We start from the raw sequence: 26,612 nt of genomic DNA on the forward strand, positions 1-26,612 counted from the left end.
ACCCTGTAGCACAACAGCTAGCAAGCAGTGAAGACGAGGGGAGAGCTAACGAAAACGAGGCGAATGAGAATGGCTAGCATCGGGAAAATATATGTGTTTGATGACACGCAAGAAAACTGGGCAACTTACATTGAACGACTGGAACAGTACTTCATTGCAAACGACATTGCTGATAACAAAAGAGTACCAGCGTTGTTGAGTTTAATTGGCCCAAAAACATACAGTTTGCTAAGAGATCTGACTGCCCCTCTGAAGCCCTCAAATTAAACATTCACAGAGATTGTGGAGATATTGCAAAATCACCTATCACCTAAACCACTCCTCATCGCGGAACGTTTTCGTTTCCACAAGAGAGATCAGAATGAGGGGGAGGGTGTTAGTACATATGTAGCAGTGTTGAAGAAACTGTCTGAACATTGCCAGTTGGGAGAGAACCTAAATGACACATTAAGGGATAGATTTGTGTGTGGACTGAAACATGAACACATTCAAAAACGTTTGCTCACAGAATCAGAGCTCACGTTTGCAAAGGCTGTTGAAATTGCTGTGGCTATGGAAATCGCGACTAAAGATGCATTTGAGTGCACAAGTTCACGCAGTCGACAGCGCCCCCGTGTGGCCGAAAAATGCAACAGGCGTGACAGAGATGGTCACAAAGCAGAGGAGTGCCGTTTCAAAGACGAAATTTGTCACAAATGCAGTAGAAGGGGGCACATTCAAAGAGCATGCAAAGCAAAATTCAGTCACAACAGTAAAACTGAGAAAATTAAAGGGTTGGTGAATGCACTAGCAGAGAACAGTGGCAGTGATTCAGATGAACGATTAATTGGTACAATGGAGTTAAACACAGTGACTTCTCCCAGCAGTAGCATAATATGGGTGACACCAGATATCGAAGGCAAACCCCTCAAAATGGAGCTGGACACAGGATCTGCAGTGTCTATAATTTCCACTACTGTCTACAATGAGCACTTTAAGGCTATCAAGCTGAAGAACACAAATGTGTTGCTGAAGACATACTCAGGAGAGAGATTGAGCCCAATGGGGGCGTTGCAGGTCAGAGTGCATTATGGGGGGCAAACACAGCAGTTACAGCTAGCTGTATGTGGTGCCTGGAACTGGCCCCCCATTATTTGGCAGGGAATGGCTTTCAAAAATAAAGCTGAATTGGTGTGACTTGAAAATGCTCCACACATTCCAGTCCAAAGAGAAAGGCACAGACCAAACACTGGAACACTTGCGGAAGAAATACAACACAGTTTTCAGTGATCAGATGGGAACAGTAAAAGGCTTCACAGCAAAACTTGTACTAAGAGATGACGCAACCCCGAAATTCTGCAAAGCCAGATCTGTTCCATACTCCCTGAGACCAAAGGTGGAAGCGGAAATCGATCGCTTGCAGGATACAGGGATCCTGACGAAAGTGGACAGAAGCGAATGGGCCACACCCATAGTTCCTATTGTGAAGAAAGACGGGTCTGTTAGAATGTGTGGGGACTTCAAGGTAACTGTGAATTCAATGTTGCATGTGGACCAATACCCCCTACCACGTCTGGATGACATCTTTGCTGCACTAGCTGGTGGGAAACACTTCAGTAAAATCGATCTGAAACAGGCTTACCTGCAGCTACCGGTTGAAGAGAGTTCCAAACACTACCTGACAATAAACACACACAAAGGTCTATACAGGTATAACCGCCTGGTTTTTGGCATTGCATCAGCCCCAGCCATTTGGCAACGAACTATTGACCAGATTTTGCAAGGAATCCCAGGAACCCAGTGTATCCTGGATGACATGATCATAACAGGACGCACCGACAAAGAGCACCTGGCTAACCTGGAAGAGGTCCTGAAAAGACTGAAAGAGTATGATCTACAGGCAAACTTAAAGAAGTGTGAGTTCTTCAAAGACAAGATTGTCTTCTGTGGACATGAGATTGACTGCAATGGATTGCACAAAACACAGGACAAAATCGAGGCAGTGGTACAGGCACCACGACCACAAAATATCACAGAAGTAAGATCTTTCACGGGACTGATCAATTACTACAGAAGATTCCCCCCAAACCTTTCAGCAGTACTCCAGCCTCTAAATCAGCTCCTGGAAAACAATAGGACATGGCGGTGGACAGAGCAGTGTGAAAATGCATTTCTGGAGGCAAAACGGCTCATAACATCTGAACAGGTCCTGATGCATTACGACCCTGAAATGCCAGTGAAGTTGGCTTGTGATGCGTCCCCTTATGGATTAGGGGCAGTCCTTTCACACACACTGAAAGATGGGTCAGAGAGGCCAGTTGCATTTGCGTCACGAACATTGAATGATGCAGAGAAAAACTACTCACAAATCGACAAAGAAGCACTGGCACTAGTGTGGGGCGTCAAGAAATTCCACGCATACCTATATGGCAAGCGTTTCACACTGGTTACAGATCACCAGCCGTTGCTTTCCATTTTCAGTCCAAAGAAAGGCATTCCGGCAATGACAGCAGCCAGGTTACAGCGATATGCCCTGTTCCTTGCCAGTCATATGTATGACATTGAGTTTAAGCCGTCATCCCTCCACACAAATGCAGATGGATTATCCAGACTGCCGTGTACAAGAGAAAGACAAAGGAGGGTGGATGCAGTGGACATGTTCCATACCGCTCAGCTCGAGGCCCTACCTGTCACAAGCACAGTTATCAAACAGGAGACAAGGAAAGATGTGACCTTGTCAAAAGTGTACACCTACACCATGTCAGGATGGCCAGCTACTGGCAGAAAGGAGCTGACTCCGTATTTCCAGTGGAGAAACGAAATTACAACGTACCAAGGATGTTTGATGTGGGGAATGAGAGTCATGATACCCCAGAAATGCCAACATCTAGTCTTGCAGCAACTACATGAAGGTCATGTTGGAATTGTCAAAATGAAGCTGCTCGCAAGGAGCCACTTCTGGTGGCCAGGTCTGGACCAACAGATAGAAAATATGGCAAAGAACTGTAGTGGATGTTTGGAAACCCTTCACATGCCTGCTCCTGTCCCAGTCCACCCATGGGAATGGCCCGCAGAGCCATGGCAGAGAATTCATGTGGACTACGCTGGTCCTTTTGAAAAGCACATGTTTCTGGTTATAGTTGATGCCCATTCCAAATGGCCAGAGGTGTTTTGCACTGACTCCTCCACCTCAGCTCAGACGATAGAGTGTCTCAGAACAACGTTTGCACGCTTCGGTTTGCCACTGCAGCTGGTAAGTGACAACGCGCAAGCTTTTGTAAGTGACGAGTTTACAAGATTCATGTCAGTAAATGGAATCAAACACTCAACCTCAGCTCCGTACCACCCTGCCACCAATGGGCTGGCAGAATGCTTTGTGCAAACCCTAAAGCAAGGACTCCGTGCAGCAAAACGAGACGAAGGGACTTTGCAAACAAAACTGGCCAAGTTCCTGGCCTCCTACCGAAACACCCCACATGCCACGACAAATGAAAGCCCAGCCGCACTGATGTTCGGGAGGCCTCTCCGCACACAGCTGGACATCATGAAGCCAAACAGGCATAATGAAGTGCTGAACAAACAAGCCAAGATGCTCTCCGGTGGCCGGGAGCGCCATCTCCAAACAGGACAGGAAGTGATGGTGCGAGACTACAGAAGAGGAGGGAAATGGACAAGAGGGACCGTACACACACACAAACGGGACCCAGAACTTACCAGGTTCAAGTGAGCCCAGACATAATGTGGCGGCGTCACATTAACCAAATGCATTCCAGGGAAAACAGCACAACAATCGAGAGAGAACAGGCGCAGAGAGCTCCTGAGAGTGACACACAGGGAACTGTAGAGGACGGTGGGGCAGTAGAGAGACCCCAGGCTGAAAGAAGGGAACGTGTTGATGAAGGTGCTGCTATAGCAGACGCTATAATGGAACAAGCACACACTGAGGATGTTCAGGAGCCTCCAGACAATCTGAGGCGCTATCCAGAACGAAGGCACCGTCCACCAGACAGACTAGACGTATAAACAAACAAACAAAAACTAACTGTTCAAGTTCAAATTAAAAGATGCAAAATAACTACAACAAGTTCTGTGAAATGTTTCAGTTGTGGTTTGGTAAAAGTAACTCTGATTGTATAAGAGAAGGAATGTTATGTTCTGTTAATTACTGATGTCCCCTTTAAGGATGGAGCACCCTTGGTCATGCGTATTATTGTTCTATGTTATTCTGGTACTAACTAGTTTGAGTAAATGTGAAGCTCCAGTTCAATTGCTTGTATTCCGAGTCTTTCTTATTACATAAATAAGTACTAAGTGTTAAGACACTACAGAGACATACCCCAAGCGACTTACAGCTGTAATCGCAGCAAAAGGTGGCGCTACAAAGTATTAACTTAAGGGGGCTGAATAATTTTGCACGCCCAATTTTTCAGTTTTTGATTTGTTAAAAAAGTTTGAAATATCCAATAAATGTCGTTCCACTTCATGATTGTGTCCCACTTGTGGTTGATTCATCACAAAAAAATACAGTTTTATATCTTTATGTTTGAAGCCTGAAATGTGGCAAAAGGTCGCAAAGTTCAAGGGGGCCGAATACTTTCGCAAGGCACTGTATATAAAAAGAATGCTGTTCATTGCTGTTTGTGACTACAGCTCAGCCTTCAACACCATAGCACCCTACAAGCTTATCATTAAGCTTGCGGCCCTGGGTCTGAACCCCGCCCTGAGAAACTGGGTCCTGGACTTCCTGACGGGCCGCCCACCAGGTGGTAAAAGTAGGTAACAATGCCAAGAGTAGGCCTCCCGGGTGGCACAGTGGTTAAGGGCGCTGTACTGCAGCGCCAGCTGTGCCATCAGAGTCCCTGGGTTCGCGCCCAGGCTCTGTCGTAAACCGGCCGCGACCGGGAGGTCCGTGGGGCGACGCACAATTGGCCTAGCGTCGTCCGGGTTAGGGAGGGCTTGGTCGTTAGGGATGTCCTTGTCTCATCGTGCACCAGCGACTCCTGTGGCAGGCCGGGTGCAGTGCGCGCTAACCAAGGTTGCCAGGTGCACATTGGTGCGGCTGGCTTCCGGGTTGGATGCGCACTGTGTTACGAAGCAGTGCGGCTGGTTGGGTTGTGTATTGGAGGACGCATGACCTTCAACCTTCGTCTCCCCCGAGCACGTATGGGAGTTGTAGCGATGAGACAAGATAGTAGCTACTACAACAATTGGATACCACAAAATTGGGGGTAAAAATTCAAAAATTCAACAAAAAAAAACAATGCCAAGAGTGTGCAAAGCTGTCATCATATTTTTATAACCTTCAAGTCAGTTAAGAACAAATTCTTATTGCCGGCCAAACCCAGACGACGCTGGGTCAGTTGTGTGCCGCCCTATGGGACTCCCAATCACGGCCGGATGTGATGCAGCCTGGATGGCAAAGGGTGGCTACTTTGAAGAATCTCAAATATAAAATATATTTTGATTTGTTTAACACTTCTTTGGTTACTACATGATTCCATGTGTTATTTCATAGTGTTAATGTCTTCATTATTATTCCACAATGTAGAAAATAGTAAAAATAAAGAAAAACCCTGGAATGAGTAGGTGTATCCAAACTTTTGACTGGTACTGTACACGTCGTATATATATTTATACTCCGGACTCCGACATTGCACGCGCTCCTGCCATCCATCACGCACACCTGCCTTCCCTCGTCACTCGCATCAGCGTTATTGGACTCACTTATAACCTGTTATTTCCTCCCCTATATTTGTCAGTTCCCTGCTCTGTTCCCCGCTGCTGCATTGATTGTCTTTGTCTTTCTATTTGTTTATGACGCTGTTCCTGTCTCGTCAATGTCAGTTGTTTATTAAATGTTAACTCTCCGTACCTGCTTCGTCTCTCCAGCGTCATTCCGCGTGACAGATACAACACAAAGGAGTTAGTAAGAGCCACACAATGGACATAATCATAAAGCGAAACCATGTAGCTAGTTCGTAAGACTAAGATGTGCACCTTGATTACTGAAGGAGCAGGAAAGGGATTGAAAGGTGCCACCACTGTCACACTCAACTTAGTAGAGCAAATTAATAAGAACATGAAGCAGCTGCTTTCGGGACTTACGTTTTTCAATGGATAACATTAGATGGAAAGTTCAATGTAATAACTCCCTTTCTAGAGAGTTTTTCCTAGCCACCGTGCTTCTACACCTGCATTGCTTGCTGTTTGGGGTTTTAGGCTGGGTTTCTGTACAGCACTTTGAGATATCAGCTGATGTACGAAGGGCTATATAAATCAATTTGATTTGATTTGATTCGATTTGATTTGATTAATAGCCGACCGCACATTCTTACCTTGGAAAGCAGCACCTGCATGTGGTGTGTCTGTGTTGTGTGTCAGTTGTCCTGCGTGTGTTCCTGTTGGTCAGAATTCAGGAATGGGTGGTGGTGGTTGAGATGGTCTCCCTAGCCTCTTGGGTGACGTTTCACAATTCGTGAGCTGATTTCATAAACTATGAGCACGTTTTATATCAATTCATGCACAGGTTTTAGTCATTTGTGAGCATGTTTCATCATTCGTGAGCTCGTTTTATAAATCATGAGCATGTTTATTATCAATTCATGCACGTTTTAGGAATATTGTGAGCTTGTTAAAAAAAGATCTCGCACCGAGTTGTTCAAAAGCCTGTAGTGTGTAATGTTCATGTTCTGAGCTCATGGCTTTGGTTACTTCTGCTGCAATTACAACCCCTGCCACCGGGTGCCATTGTTATACCAAGATTGAGGAACGAGAAATGCTGTATGCAAAACATCACAACTTTGAAGTGGCATACACAACAACCATCCAAACAGTTAAATGACATTGCTCCTCATTATGGAGGTACAGTTTGCTCACAAACAACCCCTTTCAACAGCTAGATGAAAGAGGTATCCCTCTGTATAATTCCATGAATTCCTAAAGACTGTGGGTCAGATTGGCTTAGCTAAGCATTTGCAACTGCTTTGCACCTGTGTTTTCATAATGGAATTAATAAACATTAAAGGTGCACTCTGCAGAAATTACTCCGCCATTTCCTGGTTGCTATAATTCTAATAGTTTGCCTAATTTCAGTTTATGTGAGGTAGGCCGTCATTGTAAATAAGAATTTGTTCTTAACTGACTTGCCTAGTTAAATGAAGGTTAAATAAAATCAATAAAAACTTGTGTTGAGAATCATTGATCCAACTAAACCGCTGTGAAATATATTTTCCAGAACCACAAATGTCGTATTTTCAAGTGTGGTGTACCATTTTCAAGCTGGTGTACAAAACCGAAAGTAAAAGACGCAAAAAACAAACTTAAGAATGAGAGGCATAGGAATAGCGCTTCTTAGACTTGCTTTCAATGAGTGACAGATCTATAACTCACATTTCTGCGTGGATTCGGTCGGTTCGCCCGAAAAGTTACATATTGCAGCTTTAAGGACAGAACAAAAACATAAAATAAAGCTTGAAGTTACAGTTCATTTTCTTACATTTCAGAAAAGTGAACTAAACCTTTAAACTGACACATGTTAAAGGTTTTTTTCCCCATGATGTTACTTAGATTGATGCTTGGGTGCGTCAATAGACTGTTAAGGCTTAAGAGAAAGAATACTACAGTTGCAGAAAGGTTAAGAACGTTTTAGCCTTGTTTTAGGTGTTAAATCCCTTACTGAAAAAACAGGTGCAAAGTGTGACCTGATCTGAGACCTTTTCTTCATGTTTTACACTACATATGTAGTGTATATATATTGTGTATATATATGTATGTATATATATATATATATATATATATATATATATATATATATATATAACTCATGTATATATATATATAGTGTGTACATATACATATATACACGATATATATACACTACATATATGTACACACACTATATATATATATATATATATATATATATATATATATATACACTATATATACACTATAAAATTATGAACTTGGATTAGATAACACAACGTGCCATTGGAACACAGGAGTGATGGTTGCTGATAATGGGCTTCTGTACGCCTATGTAAATATTCCATAAAAAATCTGCCGTTTCCAGCTACAGTAGTCATTTACAAATTTACAACATTAACAATGTCTACACTGTATTTCTGATCAATTTGATGTTATTTTAATGGACAAAAACAAGGACATTTCCAAGTGACCCCAAACACTTGAACAGTAGGGTATATATATATATATGGATATTACTGAGATTCTGACTCTGTTTAAAGTAAGTCACAAGAAAGTGAGTCATTGTAGAGGCTCATGTAGCCAGCCTAGTCGGGCCTCAAAGGGAAATGGATCAGGGGTTTATTCGGAAGTCTTTGCCACAGTGTTTCATTTGGTTTCTCTTTTTTCACGGTTTAAACCGAATGTCCTTCAAAGCCAGACTAAATCAAGATCCTGAGAGTTCAGCCAGACAGCAGTCTACATTTCTGTTCATCCTCCTATCAGTTTCAAAACGCCAGTTAAAGGTACATGTAACGCACTGATAAGGACTGTTTTGAACAACTCTTTCTAGAAAACAGATCAAATAACACTGTTTACTTAAAAAAAAATATTTAAAAAAGATTGAATCTAATGACCGAACAAAGCTTATTTTAGCGGTCAGTAAAATAGGTTGCTGTTATATGAATAGACAGCTTTAATAATGTGTACTCCTGTTTGGACTGTTGTCTAACAAAGCATTCATTAATTTACACAAGAGGGTAAATGAACGCAGCTAAAACAATAATGACCAGGATTTTCATGCAATGTAGCAGGGTTGGGGTTAATTCCATTCCAATTCTCCTAAATCACATATCCTAATCGTATCCATCCTATACACTACATACGTATTTTAAATAGACTACTTTTACCCTAATTACAGACATGGACAAAACTATGATCGTATAATAATGTAATACAATTATAATACACCATATTCAATACAGAACATAATATATAGTTGATGTACATATGTTTAGTCATACCTCCACAGTAACATTCAGCATACTGCATACGCAGATAAATGGGAATTTTATTCTTCATGACGGCAGTTGAAACCAGTGGCGTGCTGTCTTAGCCCACATGCAGTGGAGTCCAAAATGATTGGATCCCTTAATAAAGCTGAGCAAAAAAGACTGTATAAAATATAACATGTCATATGACCGGTTCCATTCTAAGTGCCAAAGGCATTTAGCAAACTATGATCAGGTGACATGAAAATAGAAGTGCATGGCCACAAAATACCTCATCTCGACTGTAAAATATGGTGGTGGATCTTTGATGTTATGGGGCTACTTTGATTCCACTGGTCCTGGGGGGCTTTGTTAAGAAGGTCAATGGCGTCATGAACTTTACCAATTACCAGGACATTTGAGCCAAAGACCTGTTTGCCTCTGCCAGGAGGCTAAAACTTGGACGCAAGTGGATCTTCCAGCAAGATAATAACCTCAAGAACACATCAAAGTCCACAAAGAAATGGTTAACTGACCAAAAAAATCAACATTTTGCCTATGGCCAACTCAGTTTCTGGACTTGAACCCCATTGGAAACCTGTGGTTTAAATTGAAGAGGGCAGTCCATAAACGCAGACCAAGGAAATATTCTGGAAAGGTTCTGTTTAGAGGAGTGGTCAAAGATCCCTTCCAATGTGTTCTCCAATCTCATAAAACATTTCAGAAAAAGGCTCAGTGTCATTATTCTTGCAAGGGGTGGGTGCTGGACTATTGAAAAATGGGGATCCATATTCTTTTTGAGATTTAAAAAAAATGACTTGTTAAACAAAATCTCTTTCTCTGAGCAATTGTATTAGCATAAAATAATATGATTTTCTTTCTTTAAAATGTAGCATACAATACAGCTCAGTATTTGTATAATTTATTTGATTTTATCTTTTTTGATCATCTATATCAAGGGATCCAATTACTTTCGACCTGACTGTATGTCTTAGCCCACGTACTGTGTGACTTATAGAGCTCATGAATGCCTATTGTAAGCAAACTGACTTCTCCTATTCAACCTACAATACCTTGTTGTCCTTCAACCTACCTTGTTGTCTAGGTATTCAACAATAAACACTCCTTTTTCCGTGTCGACGTCCTTTGTCCTCCAACAGTGGCAGAATGTCTCACAAACCTAGTCAGATTACAGCCAGTAACTTCCCAGTGGGCGAAAATGGATAAAACGTCATTTCAACCAGTTTGGCTCAGTGTTTTTTCCTCCATGGGTCTCGTCAGAGCTCCGAGGTGCTGGTGGTGGCTCTCTTCTGGCTCATGGACCTCCTGAAGGTGAAGGTCTGCTTGGAGCTCCTCACCTCCGTGGTGATGAAGTAGTAACACAGAGCGTCTAGACAGCACGTGATGTTGGCCAGACTCATGGTCACCTGAATGTACAAGCTGATCCTTGTTTTGGCCAAGCAGTCCTCGATCAGGCGTTGATGCACCTGGGAGGACAAAGAGGATTAGATAGAGGTTATGCCTGTCAGGTCAGGTCACACGGCCAGGAAAAACTCTGAGCAATAACAGACCAGAGCGAAAGGATGAAGATGCCCCCAGATAATCACAGTACCAGTCAAAAGTTTGGACACACCTACTCATTCAAGGGGTTTTCTTTATTTTTACTGTTTTCTACATTGCAGAATAATAGTGAAGACATCAAAACTGTGAAATAACTCATATGGAATCATGCAGTTACCAAAAAAGTGTTAAACAATTTTTTGTTGTTGTTGAGATTCTTCAAAGTAGTCACCCTTTGCCTTGATTACAGCTTTGCATACTCTTGGCATTCTCTCAACCAGCTTCACCTGGAATGCTTTTCCAACCGTCTTGAAGGAGTTCCCACATATGCTGAGCACTTGTTGGCTGCTTTTCCTTTACTCTGCGGTCCAACTCATCCCAAACCATCTTAATTGGGTTGAGGTCAGGTGATTGTGGAGGCCAGGTCATCTGATGCAACACTCCACTCTCCTTGGTAAAATATCCCTTACACAGTCTGGAGTGTGTTTTGGGTCATTCAACAGGAGTTGAAAAACAAATGATAGTCCCACTAAGTGCAAACCAGATTGCTGCAGAATGCTGTGGTAGCCATGCTGGTAAAGTGTGCCTTGAATTCTAAATAAATCACTGACAGTGTCACCAGCAAAGCACCCACATACCATCACACCTCCTCCTCCATGCTTCACGGTGGGAACCAACATGCGGAGATCATCCGTTCACCTACTCTCCGTCTCATCAGACCAAAGGACAGATTTCCACCGTTGCTCGTGTTTCTTGTCCCAAGCAAGTCTTTTCTTCTAATTGGGGTCTCTTTGCAGCAATTTGACCATGAAGGCCTGATTCACACAGTCTCCTCTGAACAGTTGATGTTCAGATGTGTCTATTACTTGAACTCTGTGAAGCATTTATTTGGGCTGCAATCTGAGGTGCAGTTAACTCTATTGAACTTATCCTCTGCAGCAGAGGTAACTCCAGGTCTTCCTTTCCTGTGACGGACCTCATGAGAGCCAGTTTCATCATAGCGCTTGATGGTTATTGCGACTGCACTTGAAGAAACTTTCAAAGTTCTGGAAATGTTCCGTATTGACTGACCTTCATGTCTTAAAGTAATGATGGATTGTAATTTCTTTGTACTTATTTGAGCTGTCCTTGCCATAATATGGACTTGGTCTTTTACTAAATAGGGCTATGTTCTGTATACCACCCCTACCTTTTCACAACACAACTGATTGGCTCAAAAGCATTAACAAGGAAATCAATTCCACAAATTAACTTTTAACAAGGCACACCTGTCAATTGAAATGTCTTCCAGGTGACTACCTCATGAAGCTGGTTGAGAGAATGCCAAGAGTGTACAAAGCTGTCATCAAGACAAAGTGTGGCTACTTCGAAGAATCTCAAATATAAATAGATGTTGATTTGTTTAACACTTTCTTGGTTACTACATGATTCCATATGAGTTATTTCATAGTTTTGATGTCTTCACTATTATTCTACAATGAGGAAAATAGTACAAATCAAGAAAAACCCTGGAATGAGTAGGTGGGTCCAAACTTTTGACTGGTACTGTATGTGCACAAAAGATAACCCTAAGAAAGTATTTATGGCATTTCTAGCTAGCCTTATTATTAACTCACCAGGAACTGCAGCAGGATGCCCAGGTGGCTGGGTGTGAATGGGACCAGGAAGGCGCAAAGACTACTGTAGATGATCTTCACGCAGCTTCTGCTTTTAGGGCTCTCCTGGCCCGACTGCCTCAGTGTCCGGATGCTTTGGGCTGAACACACCACCAGCACCAGGGCCGGCCCCACGAACCCGAAGCTCAACAGGCAGCCGATCACCTTTGGATGCCAGCCCTCCTTTGAGAACGTGTGGAAGCAGTGGAAGGATCCTGTTTCCTCCTTGCGGAACCCATAGATGGGGGAGATGCTCCCCAGCACCACCACCCAGACCAGGATGCAGGTCCACAGAGCAGCCCGGGGGGAACGGAGCTGCTTGGCGCGGAATGGGTGGCATATGGCCACCCAGCGGTCCACAGCAATGCAGGCGATGGTATAGATGCTGCCGTACATCCCCACGAAGTAAAGGCTCTCCAGGAGGGAGCAGAGGAAGCGGTGGTGGGCCGCCCATTGGTGGTTGGTGGCGTGCATCTTGAAGGGGAGCAGGAGGAGGAGAAGGAGGTCCATGAGGGCTAGGTTGGTCATGTAGATGGTGGACTCGCTCCACTTGCGGAGGAAGATGCAGAAGACAACCAGGGCGAGGACGTTGAGGATAAGGCCAAACACGAAGATGGGCACGTAGATGACGAGCTCCAGTGATGTCATCAGGTGGTCCACCTCGTCGAAGGAGCAGTTGGTTTCCATGGCGTCGCTGAGGGGTCAAAGGGAGAAACTGGTTGGTGCTTTATTTAGTTAATGAAGGCATACTGCAATGTATTATTGTTATGTGATTGCTTTTGAATAAAGTACCCTGTATGTAAAGTGTTTATGCAAAATGTATGTGGAAAATGTAGCGGAAAAGCTGTAAAAAACAAACAAGATATGTTTCCTCCGAAGCAGTGGGGTGGTGGATGGGTTAATAAAGCATAAAGAAATATACAAAATAAAAAAATCTTAAAGGAAAGACTTCTAAAAGGAATTATGGTATTTTGATTGTGGATTAATAATACATAAAGGTAATAGCCGTACTATCTTAGAATTGTTTAGCTTTTTTCCTCCCAATTATCTTTCCACTACCGTGATATTTAGCAAGCTTGTACCTATATACCCCAGATACCATTTGAAAGGCAAGTGCATCACCCACACGCTCGCACACATACACACACGCGTCATTATGCAAAACCACATTCCCTTACTTGTGCGAGCACAGTATCTGTACCCTTCTCACGTACAGAAGCAGTGCCTGCCTGATTTAATGTGAGAATCCTTAACCTCTTCACTACCCGTCTGCTCGCCAAACAGCCAGAGTATTCCAAACAAAAATGCTATTTTGGCTGGCTCTCTCTTGTAAAGAGCTCTCAATTAATGTAAACAGGTAAAAGGAAGGTTTGAAAAATGTGAACCCAATTCAGACTGTTCAATTTGAACGGGTTATGCTTTAAAGGAGTAAAAGATGACTTCTGGTTTTGTTTATTACATTGTTATAGATAAAGTAATGAAATCAAAAATGTTGTGCCAATTCTGTTGTAATGATGAAATAGAATACAGTACAAGTGAAACCTTACCTTATAGATGCCATTCTGCTGGTGCGTCTGTCTATCAGTCTGTCTATCTGTCTGTCCGTTCCAGACACAGTAGTTTCACAGTTCTGTTTTTTTCTTCTTCCCATGACCACTTCCTATATGTGACATAGCCTCAGTTGTCTACAGTAGCTGGATAGGGGTTCTATGCAGCAGAACATTGGGTGAAGTCTGTTACATCCTTAAGACAAAGAGATAGCAGACCACAACAAACAATGTAAACAATCACTTGAGAACATAGTATCATCCTGCTATCACATATATGAAAATATATTAACGCTGATTTTTTAAATGTGCTTATTTCTTATAGAAATGTTCAAACGAAGTCAGTCTGTCTGCGGTAGTGTAGCCACACAAGGCTCCCGAGTGGCACAGCAGTCTAAGACACTGCATCTCAGTGCTTGAGGCGTCACTACAGACACCCTGGTTTTTCATCCAGGCTGTATCACAACCGGCAGTGATTGGGAGTCCCATATGGCGCCGCACAATTGGCCCAGCGCCGTCCAGGGTTGGCCGGTGTAGGCGGTCATTGTAAATAAGAATTTGTTCTTAACGGACTTGACTAGGTTAAATAAAGGTACAAAAAATTGGGTAAGACAGCCACATTCCTTTTGAACAAAAGGTGAAAACTTTTAACGTGAAAAATGAAGATGACTTAGAAACTGAAGTGCTTTTTACAGTGTCTCTAATGTTGAATTCAAACGGATAGTTCATTGTCGTGGAAGAACTCTTGGTCACACCATACTTTAAGTGGTTTCTTAAGAAGGTTATGTTGAAATGAAGTCCGAGACACTTTGATGACACAACAGACATGAAAGGGCTCATGATTGCGTGACAGCAGTCTGTTCTTATGTACAGTAATTGAGGATTTCCTGGTTTCGACTGGAGGCATAGAAACCATGCTGAATCAAGGTTGTCATCTCTCTCATCAAAGGGATTGAAGATATAATTATCATTTTATATCTTATACAAAGCTATTACTCAAATTTTTACTGATAATACTGTAGACCATACTCATTCATGAAAAGATCATTGATGGTCAAAAATGAACTATTTCATCAACATTATTCTCCAATCATGTTGAATTTTTCTGGACAGCATTCTACTATCAATCAAATGTGTTCATGAAGACCTTTTTTTACATTAGCCGATGTCAAATAGTGCTATACAGAAACCCAGCCTAAAACCCCAAACAGTGAGCCATGCAGATGTAGAAGCTACAGTGATATGAGCTATATAGAACATACTGCACCATATAAACTTTTTTATGACAACTTTGAGGAAGCACCCGATTATGATCAAGATAACTTCAATGTTTTACGGGGAAATACATTTGTTTTTACTCCCCCTAGTGGAATGTTGTATTTATTATGGATCCAGCAAAATTAAGTTTATACAATTTTAAAAACAGAATACATTCTCAGATTTCACAACACACTGTGCGCCCTCAGGCCCCTACTCCACCACTACCACATATCTGCAGTACTAAATCTGTGTGTGCGTGTGTATAGTGCGTATGCTATCGTGTGTGTGTGTGTGTGTCGGTACCTATGTTTGTGTTGCTTCACAGTCATGTTTATTTTTTATCCGTTATTTAAATGTAATTTTACTGCTTGCATCAAATACTTGATGTGGAATAGAGTTCCATGTAGTCATGGCTCTATGTAGTACTGTGCGCCTCCCATAGTCAGTTCTGGACTTGGGGACTGTGAAGAGACCTTTGGTGGCATATCTTGTGGGGTATGGATGGGTGTCGAAACTGTGTGGCAGGAATTCAAACAGACCGCTCGGTACATTCAACATGTCAATACTGCTCATACATACAAGCAGTGACAAAGTCAATCTCTCCTGTTCCACTGCTCAACTATACCACCGATTGACTGTGAATGATAATCCATTACTATTTCCCTTTTGAGGAGTAACTGGTGTGCCATTCTAACCTTTGACCCTTGTCGGTGTCCTGATCATATACAATTGATTATATTCCCATGTTCCTGATGACTTGGGTCTTTTCCAAACCAGAACCCATAGAGCCAGTTCTAATCTGGAACCATGATGGAAGTTTTACACATTTTATTGTGCTCCCATGACTCATTTGTTCCAGTTTCACTAAGCGTCAAACGTGCTGCTGACTAGCACATCCAGAACCTGTGAGTGAGTGACTTCCACTCGTCAGTGGGTATTTGTGTCAGTCCAACACAATAACTTATGACAACACCTGTTTGTATTGTGATTGGATGAATGAAGCCCTTTATTCTGCCTTACAGATAAACTTGGTGCACCAATAAATTACCCATATACATTTGAAATAAATGACAAGACTAATATTTGGTTGTAGGAAGTGATTTATACAATATAACACATAGTTCAAACAGGTGATATTACCTTAAAGAATATTTGTTTTACATAAGCATTAGTTAGTTGATTGGTAAAACGCAAGAGTAAAACAGAGAAAATCTAAATATTATACAACGCTTCCCATCAATGCCCCCCAAAAACACAAACACAACAGTCATTCTGCCGTTTAATAGGCAAGGTTAATATTTGCTTTGCAGGTAAAAAAAATACAAAAAAATACAAAAATTACCCTGTTTATGTTTATTTATTGACGACGCCAGCATTTTCATATTAAAATATTATAGTTCTGGGTCACTATCAATGTGTTTGTTCCAATGGAAAATGGCAAACGTTTCTTAAATTAAAAAAATACTATTTGCCAGTGAAAGGTAGCACATTGTGTGCATTGTGAAAATATTCTCTCATGAGATAAGATCATTCAAAATAACATTTGATCATACAAGTGAATTCTGTGTTGTACATTTGGTAAATCATTTCATTTTTCATTCTACTGTCAATAACACTTCACTTTTAACCAAATGGAGTAGGCACTCAGCAACGTAATAAACATGGTGGATTCATCTTCACAATGACACACTCATCACACCCGTTCATACACAAAGACAGACAGGATACAGCAACACACAACAGAACCGTCAGAAAAAAAAATCACTTCTACAAAGATCAGCAAGAACAAATCAAAGCTGGACAAAACATTTCAGCACACAGATCATTACAAGTAAAGTAAAAGGGATTTTATTAAAGCTATGACTTCACACTGGAAGAACCTGCCAGTCTCTAATGTCCTCTTAGGGGCAAATCCTAACTCCCACTTAAGCCTCCAATTGACAACGTGATAGTGGACATGGGGGCCAACAAGAACAGCATGATTATAGTAGCTAGAGTCTGAAGGTATTTCATTGTCAGTTGCTCTTCAAGGCCAAAAGGGACCTGCCACATACCATTATAGCATCCAGGGTTGTAGAGGGTTTCACTTTCACAATATGTGTGTATAAGGGAAACAGAGGGAATGGGAGAACATTTAGAGAATGGGGAAAAACAATAAAGATAGATGAATGGAAGTGACAAAGAAGTGAAAGAGAGAGATTGAAAGAAAGAGGAGGAAGTGGCTCTAGGAAGCAGTGAACTTCCTGAGTGTAATGACAATGAGGGCGAGGAGGACTGAAGCCCCCAGGACGACTGCGATGACGATGGCTGTGATGGCACCTGGGCCCAGAACACCTGGATACAGGGGCACACAGAGAACACACAACGAGCAAAGGTCAGAGGTTAGGCCACCAACCTGACACTCGAGTATAAAGCAGGATTGTCAAGTCAAGGTCGAATTTGATTTAAAATGCATCATCACAGTCTCGATATACTTTACAAATGGTGTGGTTTATTACCAATTCAGGGGTTGTGGTGTGGATTTACAGACACAAATAACCCCTCCAGCGAGCTTTGGCCAATGGCTCTTCACATGCAAATGTTTACAGAATATACTATTTTCTAAATCCTCTGGGTATAACCCAAATTCTTTATATTAATAACATTTCAATATTATTTTACTGGTGATGGGAAATGTCTCACTTTCCTCCTCGTCCACGGCCTGTGAGTGGGTGGTGTCCTCGTATTCGAAGGTCAACACACTCTCTGTCATATCCTGGAAGGGGTCTTTGGTGGTGACTTCATACGCCCCCTCTCCGGACAGCGTGTCCTGGTTGTCCCCTTGTAAAGTGGGTGTGGGGTCTGCCACAGTCTCTGTGAACAACAGCAGTGCAACAGTGTGTGTGTGTGTTTCCAATTTGGGCTTGTTCAAATAGTTAAAGAGTCTATAACTGTTTAAATGTAGCATCGTGTACATATTTGTAGTGCAAATGTGTGGAAAACATGAGTCCATTGGAAAACAGACATTCTGACCTCAATGGGACTAACTGGTTAAACAAAAAACATGAGGATAACTCAACGAGCTCAGTCATACACGCACTTTCAGTTTCAGCTACATTTAGTTATATAAAAAAAACAAACCCGAGGTAAAAGTGTGAACTGAAAATATGACAAATGTTACATTACACGTAATAGTTTGTCTAAGGAGTAGCTTTGCTGGTTTGGCGGCTGCTAATGTGAGGGACAGAGCTGTGAATGTCAGCTAGAGTACTGACAGAGCTACATGTTAGCCAGAGTCTGACGCTGCAGTGGAAAGAGGGCTAAGCTAGCGGTTCATTCCACGAAACGGTGCCTACTTTTTTTGCGTCTGATATTTTCAATAGAAATTGTGCATCAATAAATTCATGATATTAAATGACGTGCCCTTCTTTATATACAAGGGAAAACTCAACACATCTGCATTTGGACAAGTCCCTCTTCAACCCTGTCACTTGGAGGAAGATTTTGATCCACTTCATCCCAAAATGTCACCATCATTGTAAAGCTCTAGTTATTTTGTTGCTTTGACAAGAGTCATTTCGGGAAGATAGAACCAGCTCATCTGAAGTCAACCATTTCCTGGTGTTTTGTGGTGGAAAACCTAGCGGTTCAAGAATAACAAGTCAACCCTGTTACCCATAGATAGACAGGCTGGAAAAATGTTAACAATGTCATTTGGTTTGTGAAGCTTGCATTCATTTGCCACTCCCAGTTGCACACAAGCTTCCATTCCCACTGTCACAGGGGGAATTAAAATAGTCAACCCTGTTACTTTATTTGCCACTTACTACAGTAATTGTATTATTTAACCTCTTGAAAAGGGAAAACACTTCTTATGACGCTGAACATGTGCTCCATGACAGAATATTAAAATGAGGTGAAATTAAGTTGTTTTTTACCCAAGTTACACTTCTCAAAAGGCACAGAATTTGTGGAAGAACTAATAGCTTTTCTGTGCTGCTCTGCTAGCAGCCTAAGACCCAGAAAGGAAGGCTTTGTAGAGGATCAGCACCATTTGTACACAGTTCAGGTAGCCTCCACTGTGTGCTCGCTCAACTCCTCCGCACACCTCGCTCTTCTCTCCACCCTGCATCTCCCCTCTCTCCTGTGTCTCTCACTCCTCTCACCTACATTCCACAGGTCCTAGCATTGAGGTGGTATGCGACTTTTCACACCTTCATAGTACCCATGGAATCCAGATCTCTTAAAAAAAAGCTGTCTCTCGATGTTCGCCAGTAGAAGGCAAGGCTCAAGAGTACTAAGAGTGGATTCTGGATACGGCCAATTAAATTGACTAAAATGCAACATAATTCTCTCCAATGATTTGAGAAACACTGTGTCCTCGATGGCTGGTGTTAAAGGGGAATGGAAAGACTAGGATTTAGAACGCCAGCTAACTAACTGTAAACCACCGTTCCCCTTCAAGCGCACAGCTGAGCGACCTTGCTTTTTTGAATCTATGGAACGGGGAAAATTCGATCCCAATCACCTAAGAAAAACAAACCGTCCACACACACGCATGTATGATGCATACACAAGCCCACCCATTCACTCACTGACTCAACCGACCCAAGCTCACGCTTCACATACCAACAAAACCATAAACATATTTACACCTAGGCTATTTACAACAGACATATTTACCTTCCAGCTATGAAGACACCCACTCTAAACTTCATAACCTTACTTAACACTGCAAATCTCACAACCAAACATTCCCACTCACCATAGCTAATAAGTTTTATCCTGAAAATACACAAACATCACCTCAAAAGATTGAATGTCCTTATGCGGGAGACAATTCCAACGATAAATACAGAATCATGTCCAACAACCTATGTCCATTGCGGCCCATCCTTACGACTTAGAATTCCAACACCACACACAAACTGGTGATAGATAACCCTGTTGGTGATGGCCTGTGTACGCCGGTCTGTACACAGACAATCTTTTGAACTGATACATTTGGCTGTGTATTTTCAAGATGATCAGATTTTAATAAAAAAAAAAAAAAAAAGGTATTAGCTATGGTGAGTGGGAATGCTTGGTTAGGAGATGTTCAGAGTTCAGTGATGGCCTGTGTACAACAGCCTTTACCCAGGCGGGGTATAGGCCGGGCAAGCGGGTGGGGTAAGTATTTCTGCTGCGTGTGTTGACTCGTGTTAGCATGTGGCTTCCTGTGCAGGGGCTGACTGCAGGTACAGAGCCCTGGGCCTCTGGCCAGCCCTGCCATCAATGAGGCCTTCAGCCCATGGCACAAAAGGCAACTTGTGCGTTCAGGGAGGGCGGCTGCAGTCGAGACAGGCTCCAACCGGTAACGGCCAGCCAGCCCCAAACCTACAGTAGCCCCAGCCCCTAGAATGGCCGGGCACTGGACGTCAAACAAGAACGTTTATCAAATAGTGTGTGTGTGTGTAAAAAGGCTGTGCCTCCTTGCACAGCTTTGTTTAATGAAGACGGGGAGAAAAAAAGCTCTGTGATGTTTTTTTTCCGTTGGTGTTTGTTTGCCTCGTCAAGGAGGGCAGGAGAAATTTGCTTCTCCGTAATTTCCAGTAATGGCTCCCAGACTTGACCGCAGCGCTACCGTTGACCAGCTGAATCCTCTGTCTTTCATCTCCCACAGATCAACACTGAGCTGTATCTATTCTCATGACGCAGTTTCCAAAGGTGTTCTCACTACCAGTTTCAGGTAATACCAGTCTCCCAAACCCTGCTACCTGGGTCTACACACAACCAATCTGTGACAAGACACTAACATGGGTATCACATCTAGTATGAGTAAGCCCATAGGCTCTCTGTCACTCACTTACAATATGTGAACATTTAAGCAGGTAAGCTAGGGCATCCCTCCATGTCTCATTCGCCCAGAGGAACAGGTCCAAACTCCACTAACCTACACAGCTAACCTGCCTCACTGAAAACCCATGATGATGGAACGTGCCATCTCAGTCTTATGTGCCTCTTGTCCCTGTTAGCTACTGTAGTGTGACCTAGACATGTCAACGAACCACAGACATTAGGAAAAGGCTGATCTCAGACACTAAAAACAAACGTTGGTGGCTTTGACCTCTCCAGTCCAGTCAGGATTTCACACGGCCCGGAGAGATGACAGAGCTTGCAAACGGGCGTATGTGAACGCCACACTGCCCGGGCACCTGGTCCTGCGGCTGTGCCCACCTCCAAAAGGGGCATTGCCTGTGCCCGTGTCTTCGCCTCACCTCACCTCTTTGACTGCCTCCCAGGTGGGGTTTACTCCACCTTCCTCCAAACACCTTCTGACAAACCACAGGGCGATAGCTGCAAATATCCTGTTTGTGAGGTTCAGAATTTATAGTAGACATCTCCTCACCACCTGTAGGCTGGTAAAAGCCACAAGTTGGCCAGGAAGGTTTACTACGGCTGAGTCCCATTACTGTAAAACAGCTTCCTTTTCTGGTGTACTTTACTTCAGTGATCACTGGACTATTGGACTATATAAATACATTATAGTCTAAATATTGGAGTACAAATTGTGCCTTCCTGTATTATGCTGCCTTCCTGTACTATACTTCTGCTAAAAAAATAATATTATATTCTACTGAGCCATTTACCTTGTGTTCGTATTGTTGAGAAGGAACATGACACTACGCATGTAATTGGACAATGTATACCATGTGTATCCTGTACAGTTGAAGTCGGAAGTTTACATACACCTTAGCCAAATACATTTAAACTCAGTTTCACAATTCCTGACATTTAATCCTAGTAAAAATTCCCTGTCAGTTAGGCTCACCACTTTATTTTAAGAATGTAATGTCAGAATAATAGTAGAGAGAATGATTTATTTCAGCTTTTCATCACATTCCCAGTGGGTCAGAAGTTTACATGCTACCAAATACTAATTGAGTGTATTGGCCATAATTGTTTAACATGGGAGAAACAATACGGGTAGCCTTCCACAAAGTTCCCACAATAAGTTGGGTGAATTTTGGCCCATTCGTCCTGACAGAGATGGTGTAACTGGGTCAGTTTTGTAGGCCTCCTTGCTCGCATACGCTTTTTCAGTTCTGCCCACAAATGTTCTATAGGATTGAGGTCAGAGCTTTGTGATGGCCACTCCAATACCTTTACTTTGTTGTCCTTAAGCCAATTTGCCACAACTTTGGAAGTATGCTTGGGGCCATTGTCCATTTGGAAGACCCATTTGTGACCAAGCTTTAACATCCTGACTGATGTCTTGAGGTGTTGCTTCAATATATCCACAATTTTCTTCCTCAAGATGCCATCTATTTTGTGAAGTGCACCAGTCGCTCCTGCAGCAAAGCACCCCCACAACATGATGTTGCCACCCCTGTGCTTCACGGTTGGGATGGTGTTCTTCGGCTTGCAAGCCTCCCCCTGTTTCCTCCAAACATAACGATGGTCATTATGGCCAAACAGTTCTATTTTTGTTTAATCAGACCAGAGGACATTTCTCCAAAAAGTACAATCTTTGTCCCCATGTGCAGTTGCAAACTGCAGTCTGACTTTTTTTTAAAAGTGGTGGTTTTGGAGCAGTGCCTTCTTTCTTGCTCAGCGGCCTTTCAGGTTATGTCGCTATAGGACTTGTTTTACTGTGGATATAGATACCTATGTATCCGTTTCCTCCAGCATCTTCACAACGTCCTTTGCTGTTGTTCTGGGATTGATTTGCACTTTTCGCACCAAAGCACGTTCATCTCTAGGAGACAGAACACGTCACCTTCCTGAGTGGTGTGACGGCGGCATGGTCCCATGGTGTTTATACATGCATATGAACATGGTACCTTCAGGCATTTGGAAATTGCTCCCAAGGATGAACCAGACTTGTGGAGGTCTACAATTGTTTTTCTTGGTGTCTTTGCTAGTTTCTTTTGATTTTCCCATGATGTCAAGCAAAGAGGCACTGAGTTTGAAGGTAGGCCTTGAAATACAGCCACAGGTACACCTCCATTTGACTCAAATAATGTAAATTAGCCTATCAGAAGCTTCTAAAGCCATGACATCATTTTATGGAATATTGCAAACTGTTTCAAGGCAAAGTCAACTTGATGTATGTAAACTTCTGACCCACTGGAATTGTGATACAGTGAATTATAAGTGAAATAATCTGTCTGTAAACAATTATTGGAAAAATTACAAAGTAGATGTCCTAACCGACTTACCAAAACTATAGTTTGTTAACAAGAAATTTGTGGAGTAGTTGAAAAACGAGTTTTAAAATGACTCCAACCTCAGTGTACGTAAACTTCCGACTTCAACTGTACATACGACTAATACAACTTGAAACCCGGATGAGGTCTCTGGGAGGTTAGTACAGAGGCAGTGTACTATGGCTGCGTCCAAATAATTCTAAACAGCTTTCTGTCCTTATCTACATCCCTTCCGTGATCACTAAGAGATGAGGGCTTGGGTCTCGAAGGGGAGAACTTTTGTTTGGGTCCAAATACTGTTAAACTGTTTCTTTCCTCGTCTTCTTTTCTTCGTGACCCCTAAGAGAAGAACGACCTGGATAGGTCATGAGTCAGAGCAGTTATAAAATGAGAAAAGGAAGATTTTGGTGGAAACGGTTTAGTAAGCAGCTTGTGTTCCGGCCATGACAGAAGTCATGTGGGTGCAAAACGACATCATTCACATACATCACTCATGGGTTAACTTTGAGATTTGCTGGTCTTGTCAAATACAGATTGTGGTGGTGCTGATACTGAATCTTATGCTTGTGAGACCATAGACACATCATTGGTACAGGAAATAGAAAATTATCAAAAGAAAAAAATCTTAAAATGGAAGTGCAGTTTAAAAAAAGAGAATGCACAAGGTTCCAAGTTGAAATGCTAAACTGAACATAATGATCATGTAAACGTAGATGAAAGAAACGGTGAGCTCAGTAACACCTCAACACTACAAAACGTCTCTTTATCAAGCCATCCAGCTCATCCTACGATGATACAGGTGTGTAACAAATCATTCTAGCGATAAACAACGCCATCCTAGCTCGACATTCTCCGGCATGACATTGATGTCAAAAGCTCAGCCTGGTCACAAAAACAGGGCGGCAGGGTAGCCTGGCGGTTAGAGCGTTGGGACTAGTAACCGAAAGGTTGCAAGATCGAATCCCCGAGCGGACAAGGTACAAATCTGTCGTTCTGCCCCTGTTCCCAGGCCGTCATTGAAAATAAGAATTTGTTCTTAACTGACTTGCCTAGTTAAATAAAAGGTTAAATAATAATAACATTGTCCCAGGGCAACAGTGTTGTACAGGTCACCGTTTCGAGGAAGACTTCATCAAACCAACCAGCTCAACCTAAAAATCCTTTAGGTGTGTAACTATCATTCTAACGATAGACTCTCCGACAAGACATTGACGTCTCAAGCACACTGCTGTCAATGTTCCACTCACTGCTTACTGACAGTTCATTGTTTGGAAGAAGAAGTGGCATGTTTCTGGTGGCTTTAACCCTTGCCCTGACCCTTAGGGCCTTAAGAAAGCAGGGCCCTCACAATCCCTGGCTTTGTGGAATCCCCTTCATTCCCATGCCTCGCCTTAGGTTTATCACCTAGGTGTGAGAGTAGGAGAACGAGCGCAAATTGAAGGGAGAAAGAGAGAGAAGTTAACAGAGAGGAAGAGGTAAACCGAGAGTGACCTAGAAAGAAAGGGGAGGGATAAAGAGTTAAGAGACCGAGAAATGGAGGGAGAGAAAAAGAGAAATGGAGAAAGCAAAGGGGGGAGAAAGATTGAAAGAGAAACAGGGGGAAATAGAAAGAGAAAAACTAAACGAGAGAGACTTCCTGCTGATCAACATACAGAATCAGCAGATTGGCTGGAAGACCACACGCACAGAGGGTTCTTGTAAAAATACAACTCTTACACTGTTAAGAGGGACATCAAATAAATTCCAAGTACTTGCTGTCATTTTTATCCAAGTCATCAGTGCAAGTAATTCAAATGTCAGCGGTGAGCTTTACTTTGATAAGCTCCTCTCACATTTAACAATTCTCTAGAAAAAAAATGACAAAACCTTAAAGAAGCACATAGAAAAGGTTGACGACACCTGGCAGAGCGAAACCACATCCAGATTGAGCCAATATTGCGTTTCAGAAGGGTTCTAAACATGAGTTATTAGATGAAAGCAAGTGAGTCACCGTGTTTGTCAAAGACTAGCTTTCAGTCTTCTAAATGTCCCTTTTCTCGAACAACTGCATCATTTAAAGTGCAAGGCCTCTCGCAACAGGGCCTCTAGGTCAATAGTGGGGGAAAATGACACGTACACACACACACTCACCTTGAGCACAGCTAAATATGACCATACTTACCCAATGCCCACTCAAATGAGAAACATTCAGAAAAAAACTCTAGAATATTCTGATTCTTTGTCCACTGAAATAAAGTAGAACGTTGATTTGAATAAAATTTTAATGTCCCTGAAATTGCACATAATATTGTTGATGTGCTTGTGGGAGCAAAAGAAAAAGCAAGGAGTATATTTTTGCCTTTCAACTTTCCAACAAATTACCTTCAACAACCCCTGCATTTCTGGTGGCAAATCTTGAGTCTGTTTTTCACAAGCACACCCACTTATTTCTAATCCACATCTCTACAGATGACTAAACAACCAAACCAGTGTTCTACCCTTGTCCTCTTGCGGTGAAGTCTAAAGGCAATGTCTAAACACACTCATAACATTGTAATAAATACATTTACTGTAGCGGGAACTGTTTTTTGATGCATTCAGACTTGGGATATTCAAAACGTAAAGACCAAATAGACGTATGTATCATATTTTACACTCCTTCCCATGACTAATACAAGGAAAACCAGGAGAGACACTGTCCGGCAGGGAGCTTACCTGAGTGGAGGGTGGCTACCCAGAGGCCGAGGAGGGCCATGAGGACAAGTCTGGAAACGCTGCTGCAGTTGGCCATGTTTCCTGTCTCTGTGAGGAGGATGACTGGACTGGGAGTCTCCAGAGCTCCTGAAGCATGGGCTAGTGAGGGCTGGAGCGAAGGAAAAAGGGGAAGAGAGGTGAAAGAGGGGGAGGAGGGACTGTGTATGAAGACAGAAGTGTCTGGACAGTGCAGACTTTGTCAACACCTCTGAGGAGGGTACACCCACTTCATACTCCTCAGAAAAACAAGGAAATACACCCTAGATGCTGATTAAAAGGTTAGTTAAACCGTTTCCACCTGAACAGTTAGGGTCAGGACTGGGGCAGGGTACGCGGATCCTAGATCTACCACCGGGAAACTTCTACTTGGAGAAGAAGACTCACCATCCCAACACCTTCCCAGGCCTCTCAGTCCATCGTCCCATGCTTTCCAGTTGGTCGATCATCGATACAGACTCAGGTATTTTTTCACAAAAGTTCGTATTGGGGTAGTATTATCTGTGGTACTGGTAAGAGGTTATGGGGGGTCAGGTTGCCAGTTGGAGATAGCTATAGGTTGTGAGAAGATATGAGCTTTGCTTCACCAGAGGTGGGTTAGAGTAGTATTGGAACTCAGTGACTGGGATGAGATAAATACACAACGTTGAATCTTACACAGGATAACAAATTTCCTAAAAAAGTGTCAATGTTTAAAAAAAATCTGTCTACAGTGCATCAGCATCAGAGGGGGGTGGGAGTACAAACATTGTGCAGGCA

The 26,612-nt window shown here is 42.5% G+C and overlaps 2 protein-coding genes across 2 annotated transcripts; both read right to left on the reverse strand.

Annotated features, from left to right (window-relative positions):
* Positions 1-8,099: 8,099 nt before the first annotated feature.
* LOC110530228 (G protein-coupled receptor 55-like) lies at positions 8,100-14,124 on the reverse strand. Its single transcript, XM_021613124.3, has 3 exons — positions 13,696-14,124; positions 12,110-12,842; positions 8,100-10,420 (listed from the first exon to the last, which is right to left on the reverse strand). The coding sequence occupies exons 1-3, from the start codon at positions 13,797-13,799 to the stop codon at positions 10,211-10,213; spliced, it is 1,047 nt and encodes a 348-aa protein (XP_021468799.2). The 5' UTR covers positions 13,800-14,124; the 3' UTR covers positions 8,100-10,210.
* A 1,913-nt stretch (positions 14,125-16,037) lies between these two features.
* snorc (secondary ossification center associated regulator of chondrocyte maturation) lies at positions 16,038-26,336 on the reverse strand. The gene is made up of 3 exons (XM_090182139.1): positions 25,818-26,336; positions 17,638-17,808; positions 16,038-17,289 (listed from the first exon to the last, which is right to left on the reverse strand). The coding sequence occupies exons 1-3, from the start codon at positions 25,891-25,893 to the stop codon at positions 17,180-17,182; spliced, it is 357 nt and encodes a 118-aa protein (XP_090038265.1). The 5' UTR covers positions 25,894-26,336; the 3' UTR covers positions 16,038-17,179.
* Positions 26,337-26,612: the final 276 nt, after the last annotated feature.

Source organism: Oncorhynchus mykiss, chromosome 8, assembly GCF_057628025.1.
Source record: "Oncorhynchus mykiss isolate SJ-2025 chromosome 8, ASM5762802v1, whole genome shotgun sequence".
Classification (NCBI taxonomy): Eukaryota; Metazoa; Chordata; class Actinopteri; order Salmoniformes; family Salmonidae; genus Oncorhynchus; species Oncorhynchus mykiss.

Bases quoted from the DNA above. Each gene is read 5' to 3' on its own strand.
- LOC110530228 (XM_021613124.3), bottom strand. From the start codon at position 13,799: ATGGGAAGAAGAAAAAAACAGAACTGTGAAACTACTGTGTCTGGAACG. The intron at 12,843-13,695 runs GTAAGGTTTCAC...TTGACCCCTCAG, and splicing joins AGCAGAATGGCATCTATAAG to CGACGCCATGGAAACCAACT. The intron at 10,421-12,109 runs GTGAGTTAATAA...TTGTCCTCCCAG, and splicing joins GCATCCTGCTGCAGTTCCTG to GTGCATCAACGCCTGATCGA.
- snorc (XM_090182139.1), bottom strand. From the start codon at position 25,893: ATGGCCAACTGCAGCAGCGTTTCCAGACTTGTCCTCATGGCCCTCCTC. The intron at 17,809-25,817 runs GTAAGCTCCCTG...TGTTGTTCACAG, and splicing joins GGTAGCCACCCTCCACTCAG to AGACTGTGGCAGACCCCACA. The intron at 17,290-17,637 runs GTGAGACATTTC...CCCTGTATCCAG, and splicing joins GGCCGTGGACGAGGAGGAAA to GTGTTCTGGGCCCAGGTGCC.